The sequence below is a fragment of the Aptenodytes forsteri genome, unplaced genomic scaffold, assembly GCF_000699145.1.
Source record: "Aptenodytes forsteri isolate BGI_AS27 unplaced genomic scaffold, ASM69914v1 Scaffold66, whole genome shotgun sequence".
Taxonomy (NCBI): Eukaryota; Metazoa; Chordata; class Aves; order Sphenisciformes; family Spheniscidae; genus Aptenodytes; species Aptenodytes forsteri.
Genome location: NW_008795131.1, coordinates 5,227,021 through 5,236,164, shown reverse-complemented (window position 1 = coordinate 5,236,164; position 9,144 = coordinate 5,227,021). Strand labels below are relative to the sequence as shown.

At 44.2% G+C, this 9,144-nt stretch overlaps 1 protein-coding gene across 8 annotated transcripts in view; it reads right to left on the bottom strand.

The window, feature by feature from the left end:
* Positions 1–9,144, bottom strand: part of KSR1 (kinase suppressor of ras 1) — a 38,158-nt gene that overhangs the window by 27,542 nt on the left and 1,472 nt on the right. For 6 of the 8 annotated variants that reach the window (XM_009278260.1, XM_019471801.1, XM_019471803.1 and 3 more), the window contains exon 1: positions 6,556–6,847. The exons of the other annotated variants lie outside the window; for them this stretch is intronic. In XM_009278260.1, the coding sequence (XP_009276535.1) occupies positions 6,556–6,672 (117 nt within the window). In that variant the 5' untranslated portion in view covers positions 6,673–6,847. Of the gene's footprint in view, positions 1–6,555; positions 6,848–9,144 lie in introns of those variants that run through there. 8 annotated transcript variants of the gene reach the window in all.

Genomic DNA, 9,144 nt, shown 5'->3' with positions numbered 1-9,144 from the left:
CACCGGGGGGGGAGCGATTGAGAGAGTGGCTGTGTGGGGCTTAGTTGCTGGCTGGGGTTAAACCATGACACAGTGCTGGAAACAGCCCCAACCTTTGGAGCTTTGTAGGTGGTAACACAAAGAGTAATCACATAGTTCCCATTTTTAGTAACTGTTGCATGGAGCAAAGAAAAAGAATAAATTAAGAAAGGGCAGAAGTCTAAGAAATGCATCCTGCATCTTCTGTCACTTGCCCTGAACCGGATGAAACACAAAACACAGCTGACTCAAGGAGAGGCCAAGAATTGAAATGAGCAGTAAGCACAAAGCAGGTCCATAGTAGAGCCAGAGTTCAATGAAGTTGGGGTAAATTTTCTTGTTCTTCTATAATTAATATTAGCAGAATAACAAAAGCACAGATATCCCACCTGACGCTGGGTATTATTATTCATTTTTCTGCACACCTGCACCACCAAGATGCAGGAGTAAAGCTGCCCCAAAAAAGTTTGTTCCTGAATGACTTCCACTTGGGTAAAATGCAGGAAGCACAAAGACTCCAGTGAAAAAGCAGTGCAAAATCTGCTCTCCTGGGGTTCCTAACCTAATATTACACTCCAAAGGACAAAAAACCCCAGGGGTTCAGATCATCTGAGTTGAAATTGGAACGGGTTTCCACAACTCAAATATTCCAGCATGAAGCCAGTACAGGTTTGCTTACACAGATCCCCAACCAAACTGAGCTGATAACAACAGAATTAAACCAAGTCTTTCTTATAGTTAGTTATTTCTCCAGCACCCCCTGAATTCCTCTCCCCTGCACGCAGCCAGGCAGCTCACAAAAGCATCTTTGTTCAGCAGTATCACAAGGGCGGTTCTGCGATGCAGGACATCAGCCTCGCAGCGACGCAATCAGCTCTAAAAGGGACAGTGACTGGGGGCAAACATGGAGCGAGTTTTAGTGTAATAAGGAAGAAAGTTTTCTGCACCACCACAGGTGCCCCTGTGCCCTGGAGCAGGGAAGCTAATGTTTACCCATTAAGCATAAGGGAAAGCCCATGTCTCTTACAAAAACATTTATCCCATTTCATGCTTTTACACGGTCTTAGAATAAGTGGGATTACAGTGATGTCATTTTTGAATTATCTTGAAACATTTCCTCACCCCCACCACTCCCCACTAAGAAAACAACCCAGATTACGTAGCCACTCTTTTAAGCAGCAGCATCGTTCCAGATCCCAGTATAAGCTACCAAGTCACGTTACCCAGTATCACCTCACTTCCCTATCCTTTGCATGACACAAATGTAACCAGTAACTTATTAGAGCTATTAGTAAGTCAATCAGTAAAGTGGAAGAGACTAAGATTTCTTCAGGAAAGCACAGCTTTTCCACCACAGCCAGTTCCATAACCCAGGCTTTAAATGGCCAACACAAGCAGCTGAAATGCAGGGCCAGCTGGAACGGGACTGGTCGCAGCACAGTTGGGGATCTGGTTTCTCCAGTGCCTGCTCTGTGGCAGGATCCAGAGTGGACAAGCACCACTGATCTGCAGTGTTAACACTCAGGGTAATGACTGGTACAGGGGGGGTATCAAGGCTGTGCAGCAAACAACATTTGGGCTGGCAGAAATGGTAGTGAGCCACACTGCTTCATAAAAGCAAGTGTGACATCAGGTACTGAAAAAGGTTCTCCCTGCCCAGTTTAGAGATCACAAGAAAGTCAGTAAAGCAAATCCCAATAAAATAATTTAAAAACCCCCAAAACACAGAGGCTAGAAAAAAAGGAGGAAATCTGTCTGGTCTGCAAGCCTGTGTCCACTCAAGTAGCCAGGATGCAGTCAGGTTCTCTTCTGTCTGTTCTCCTTGCACAAGGAGGGCAAAGTACAGCAGTTACCTAGGGCAGATGACACCGCACCTTTGACAAGAACCTTGTACCTGTACAGTTAGTCCTCAGTGGAGTAAGAAATGGGCTATTAGGCCTCTGGGCTGAAAAAACTGGGTATATACACTGAGTGTGTGCTTCAATTTGTATCAATAAGGTGGAACTGACTATTTTAACTTACCCCAAATTAGCTCACCCGGTTGTGCTAGTATAGACAAGGCTTAACTGGGGAATTCCTATTCCCTACTGTAAGAGGTATGTGGAATGGCATCCAGGCTCAGCTCCTGGTTGTAACAGCACACACACTCACTGCTCCCAAGGCACAACTCACAAGCACAAAATTGTTGAGCTCACAACCAGTACAAATGCCCAATGATGGTAGGGATGGGGTGTTGCAATATTCATGGAGTGGGCCTGGGTCCTGCACAGTGGTGTTCAGAGCCTCACAGGTCCTTCTCTCATTCCCAGAGGGGAGCACAACCAAATGTTTACTGGCACAGAGAACTTAGTTGTCATCTCTGTCCCATGGCAGCTTGACAGTTAAACTCCAGGATTGCCTGTTCTTGCAAGTCTGATGGTGTTTACTGCTTTTCTTTTTTAAAGATCAAACCCCTGCAACCAGGAATCCCCAGCTTTCACTTTTAATTTTCAAGCCTTCCTGGTTGCAGAAAAAAACCTTGACAACAATTTTTTAAAAATTACAAAACATTCCAAACCATTGACCTTTTTAGAAGCGTTAGGGCGTTTTTTCCTTTGTCTCATTCATTTGCAGGACACAATCACTATGGAGGGCTTGATCACCCCTAAGCTGCCTGGTTTCACTTTCTTAAGCAGGTCTATGCTCTACAACTCATTGTGTGGCCTGCCATGAAAAGCTGTAATGGTTCACACAAGGCACAACTGAGCAGCAAAGGGCAGTTCTTCACTGTGAACTTTGCTCTGCATCCCTAGCACAATCTCATGCAGACACACACCCTGACAAAGGGTCCAGCCTGCTGCTAGCTTGCCCCCTTCCTAGCCATGCATGTAAAGTCCAATCTACTCTTTTGCTCAATAGTTTAATTTTAGAAAGACAGAATAGCAAGTTGTAGGAAAGTATAAGTACAGAAAAGGAGATTATATTTAAACAATCCCAATGACCTTGAGCTGGGAGAGCTCAGACTTTCTGAACCTGCTGCCAGCCCCCATGACACGCGACAAAAGAAATAAGCCTTAAAAGTGCCGGGGGGGGGGGGGGGGAGGGGAAGTAAGAGGCTTTCTTTAAAAAGCCACTCACGTGCTGCACATATGTGGTGGCTTAATATAAAACTGGTCAACCTGATCCCTGTAAGATTGGCCTGATATGATTTAGCTCTGTGTTAGCCCCCCCAGCCAATGTGATAATGATGAGGGTCACTAGTTCAAGATGGCTCTTAAAACAGGTTCCATTGCTGCTGATGCTCTGGCTCAGCTGTTGAGTTGGGGGGAAGAATGTCCCCTGCGAAGTGCCCTGACAGTGTTCATCTCGGAGGAGCATGTGGTGGGCTCCAACCCCTAAATGCAACTGCAATTTTGGGCCCTTGCAAAGGGGTTACTCCCAATCTTCAGCATTAAGGGTGAGAAACGTGGGTCCAACAGACCCCTCTCTACCTGCTTCTTCATGGGTGCTGTGGCTTTAAAAAAATACAGCTTTAAAAAAATTCAGCTTAAAGGCTTCACATTAGGGCCAAGCTAAGTACCATCTCCCTGGGCACACCTTGCCTTGACTACAGAATGACAGGGGAAGCTGCAAGATATTCAGATACTACTCTAATAATAAGGTCAGATTAAAAAAAAATAGAGCAGGAGGAGACAGAACCTGCTTTCAATCTTTCAGCACCTCAAAACTGCCAGCAAAATCTAAAGCCTTACTCACCACATATTGCTCAGCAGAAGCGATGCTAAAAAGCCCAAACCAGAAAATTATTCCTCTCTACAACAGGTAAGAGAACTTTTCTACAAAGCCCTCCTGCTTATCAGACATACAGACTGTGCACCTCATGGTATGCATGTTTAAAAGAGAGAAAAGTAAACCACAGTGTATCCAAGAAGCCATCCAAAGGTTAGTCTCAATTAGTCAGGGTGAAGAGTTCACAACAGTGTAAGAAGGTCTTTAATCTTGTCTGGTGTCCAACTTAAATCCCTGAAACATAGCAAAAATGCTGGTATCTAACACAGTGGACGGGTTATTTTTGGTAAAGATTCCTCCCTGCAGATAAGCCTACGGAGATAATGCTGCTGCTAGCACTCTGCAAAATCAGTCTGACCTGCTCCTCGACCTAGTAGACATGGCTCTTCCTATAAAGCCGGACAGTTGTCAAGGCCCCAAATGCCTCCTCTTAAATCAATACATTCCCTCACCAATCATCTTGCTGTAAAGGAGCAGATGCTAGAAGAGAAAGCCCATTACATAAGGTGCTTAAATTCCCACTGATAGCTCTAAGCAAAGCATGTAAGGATGCTCTTAAGAACATTTTGTGCCTGCTAGTTGTTATTTTGCTCTGGTTTTCTGGTGTCCAGTGAAGAAGGTACTGAAAAACTGTTGTATTATTAAATTTCTGGAGATTCTATGGGCATTCTGGAAAGCCTCTCACATGAAATTTCTAGCTGGCATTAAGCTGTGAGTATACACAGGCTATGGTTTCACATAACATCTCCCTGTTTCACCTCTCACACAACAGGTGGGGTGGAGAGGAGCTGACAGTCTCAGGGCATTCACATTCAGTTTGCTCTTTGTGGACAGGATAGCTGCTGTCACTTACTACTTTTCTGTGGGAAGGCAGATGTAGTGGTTGCAGTGTTTCACTGCAGATCTTGAGGGGTAGCGTGAGCCTCATGCTGACCTCAAGCCATGAACGATTCACAGTGAACAAGGCTGTGCAAGGGGCACCTGGACCCCTTGGTAGGGGAAGGGAACCCTGGCAGTAGTAGCGAATATTTTCCAAGAGCTGTTTACACTGGGGAGGGGCCTTCAGCTGGAACATGGTGATGGAGTTTTAGGTCCAGGAAGCCTGCAGGACAGAGTTAATTTGCATACACACAATTAGCACACTCAAGATCTCTGCTATCTAGCAGTCCAGTCAGAGCTTCTGCTGCCAGACCCATGGAAATCCCCAGCAAATGGCCAAAGTCCTCATAGTCTGTTCATGTAGATATGCTGACAAAAAAAGATGAGAGGATACAGCTGTGGAAACCTGATAGGCTTCGGCAGATCTGCTTCTTCTATTCCCCCAATCAGAGTAAGGATGCACGCACGTAAACTCCACACTTTTCCTCCAACAGCTGATCAGCACGATCTGCTACAAGCTAGATCATAGTCCAAGCGAGTATAACCATCTGCCATGGTCTCATAGTATCAACCCTATGCCAATGCCTCATCCTCTACAGATTTTCACCGGGGCAGCAGAAGACTCTTAACAGACAATTCCTACTCAAGGCAGGAGCCCTTCCTGCTCTGCTCCCCACTGTGCCAAGCGCCTGCCCCTGGCTTGCTCAGGAACCGCTCTCGACTACTTACAAGAAAGTAGGTCTTTGGCATAAATGATAAATGGGGAACAAGACAAGTTTCATAATACATAAAGGATGTATTACGAAAAAATACATACACTGGGAGTCAAATACATTCCCCAAATGCAACAGCCGTAAACCAGACCCAGCCACAGTACTGTTTCATCTGCTCCCACATAGTCTCCCTGGTGGCAAAGTTCTGCTTATTGCCAGCAATCACTAGGGCAGGATTTGCCCCTCCCTGTGCATGACAGTTATCTACTCTAAAAACAGCTTTCCAAACTTGATTGACTGGAACCCCTGCTACATGGTGAGCAGGGCTGGTTCAGACATGTTTCAGAAGATGATAAGGAGATGACTATGTTCTTAAGTTCCTTTTTAAGATGGTGACAAGTTATATGTGGGAACAAATATAATAGTGACATTTCTGGGAAGAACAATGGTAAAGACAGAGAGGATTTTTTTCTGTGCTAAAGAAAATAAGCCAATAGAGGTTTTTTTCATCTTTTTTTTTTGGTAGACATGCCCCAAGCCCAGAACCTAGTAAGTAGCTCTGCAAGAGACTTCTTCCACCAGCCTAAGAGTGGGGACAGCGCTCTGTTCACATCCTCCTTCCCTCCCACTCCCCCCTCAATTCTTGACTCCAACTTTCAAGGGGAGCAGGACAATCCAGATCAGTATATTTTTCTAGGTCCATTTTCAGAGCAACTTTTACCCACTGCAGACCACTACGCAGCTTAAATGTATCTTCTGTCTGTATGGTTCCTTGTCCTGCCTTTTCTAGTTCTCAGTTCAAGTATCTCTTTTCCCAGTTTCAATCCACCATATCTAACCATTTATGCATCATTTACGGTATTAAGCTACATGTACACAGTGCTAATCAATCTCTAGGACTCCTAGCCAAAAACAAGGGCTCTAGCACTTCCTAGAAAAATACTTAAAAAGAAAGTTACAGAACAATACTAGCCCAGCTCCAAAGCAGAGCCTGCTCCACACTAGCCACTGTTTTCTATGATAAAAATCTGTCTGGCAACTGATTAGAGGAACAATAACAAAGAAACAGAAATAGCACAAGTTGGGGTAGGGGTTCAAAGTTTCTTTACCCCTCAGAATTGTGTATTCACAGAGAGCAAACAGGATCACAAACTCGAAGCTTGTATTCACCACCTACCTCCAAGTCTGCTAGGTCCACACAGAACAGCCCTTTCACTCTACGCAGCATGACCGGCTGACTGTTATCCATGTTCACAGGAGTTTTAGCTGTTGCCCAATGCCATAAACAGTGCATTGTTACTACTATAATCTCTTTCAGAACTAAAGGATTTTACAAGCAGTCATTATTCCTGTTTTAAATATAGGTTTTCAAAGAAAGAAAGGAGCCCAACAACAAGACAGCAATTATAACAGCAAGAGCTTTCAAGCTTCACAATGTCTAGAGCAAGTCACTGAGCAAAAATAGTCTTCACTCTGGACTAGAGGAGTCAGCAGATATTCTAAATTAGATCCGGTGCTCTATTTCTGACAGGAGAGCCTGGGAGCTTCTGTGCTTCCCTGCATGGCAGCTTTATTTGGGAGAGGACTCGGGGGGAGAGAGGGGAGGGGAGGAGAGAGAGAGAAAAAGAGCATTGTTTCTCTAACCGCTGAACTAAAAAACTGCTTACAATTAGGCTGTTTTTCAAAGGTGTTATGTCACAGATTAGTAAAATCTTGAAATACTCCCTCCAGCAATACTAGAAATGCAAAGGGAATCGGAACCACTTAAAAAAGCAAAAAACTATGAACAAGCAGTGGGCCACAGGAGAGCCCTTCACCTGCACGCACCTCCTGCATTATACCTGCTGTTTCTATTTAGACCTCAGAGGTGGACAGGGAAGGGCTGTATTGCAGCTGTTCTCTGAGACTCTACAGGTACTTGGCAACTTCTCCAACTAGTTTCAGAGCCTAAAAGTCTCAAGAAGAGAGGGCTATGTGCCTAACATGAATACACTATCACAACATTTGTGGGGTTTTCTTTCTCTCTGTAGCACTTTTTGGAAGCATTAAGAAAGAAGCCCAGTATGACTATTTCAGTTTTACAGTGAGCTAACAGTATCTTAGAGATGGGAAGTCATTCCCCAGTGTATGTTGTACACCAGCCACAGAACCAGCTATGGTACCCAAGTGTCCCCGTTTTCATTGTCCAACCTACTCAGCCATCTCTTTAAAGGCTCCCTAACCACCTCTCTCCCCAGTCATGTCACAGGCAGTGTGCATAAAGCTAAGGGAAACCATCACATATTTCTTAATAACTAACCTATTAAAGCTCCTTCTGTCAGTGATTTCCATTTTGAAAGCATTCAGCTTAATTGCTGTTCACATGATGTATAAAATCTAAGCAACAGCAGGAATGATCCCATGATACCTGTAACATTTCTGAAAGACAACTCATCACAGACAAACATCTCCCCTGCACTGTCTGCTGATGTCCATGCCACAAACACCAACAGTGGGCTGCATTGCTATTTTCTAAGCAGTGATATAACAGGACAAAAAAAAAAAATCACTGCAAGAACAGAGCAATGGTTTATTAGCCCAGCTATTTCCATTTCCCCCAGATTACAGCCTGTTCCAGCATGCCTACTCAAAAATAATTTTAATGACCTAATGGGTGTTGAAGTTCTCCTGTCCAGCTAATATAAATGCTACAGAAGCTGTCTGCAGCTGCATGAAATGGATGCAGAACTTTTAAAAAATAACCATACATTTGGAATCACAGAGGAATTCAAATGCTTTGTACACCTCTTATATTTCCGTCCCAGAGAACAGAAGGAACACAGTTCATTACACTGGTCACTGCTTGGGAGAGGGGAGCAAGAGAGCACAAATAAAAATAATAAACAGTTGGAATATGTTCTTTTCCTGCCTTAGACCAAAACCAAATTTGTTCACCCTTTTTAGTGACCACACAAAGGGAAGGGCAGTCTCAACACCGTTTGCTCCCTGAATTAGCAGGATATGGCAGATTTGAACTGTCCACCTCCCTCCCCCTTCCTCCACCCCCCCCTTCACCTCTTCCCTTCCCCCAGTTCTGCAGGCATCACAAAGGATTTAAAAAAGAGACACAAAGACATTCTTTTAGGCTCAGGCAATTCCAGTAACCTTAGAAACCAACAATAGTTGTGAGCCTGGCAGTTTGGCCACTGCAACAGGCTGCTTTTCTGTTCTCTCATTGTCACTGCTGCACCTTTAGCTGTGCTACCCGAAACCTTGCTGGGCTGGAAGGCAATATGCAGCATCACATTCAAAATATATAGTAGTAAATAAAAGGAACAACTCGGTCCTGAACTCATCCTATTTTACCAGAGTCTGCTTGGTTACATCAGGACCAAGCTGGAATAATTTCCGTGAAAATTTGCTGAATTTTTCACTCAGGCAGATCCCTGCTGAAGTCAAAGAAAATTTTTGCTTGTGTAAAGATAAAAGGAAACTGACTGAGAACACTGTGATCTGGCCTGCAGAGCCAAAAATGGGAAAAAGAATGGAAAAAGCCTTTTCTGCTTTGTTTAGCCATCAGTGGACTGAGCTCTGCTTATATTGCCATTAATGTTACACTGAACTGAACTGTCCCCAGTGCAGAACAGCATGGGGAAGCCATGCACAGTCCAGACCCAAGGGAACAATCTGATGTCAGTGCCCTGGAGTTCCCAGTAACCACCTAAATGCAGCCAGGATTTCAGGCTCCTCTTCCCCAAAAAAAAAAAAAAAAAAAAAAAAAAAAAAA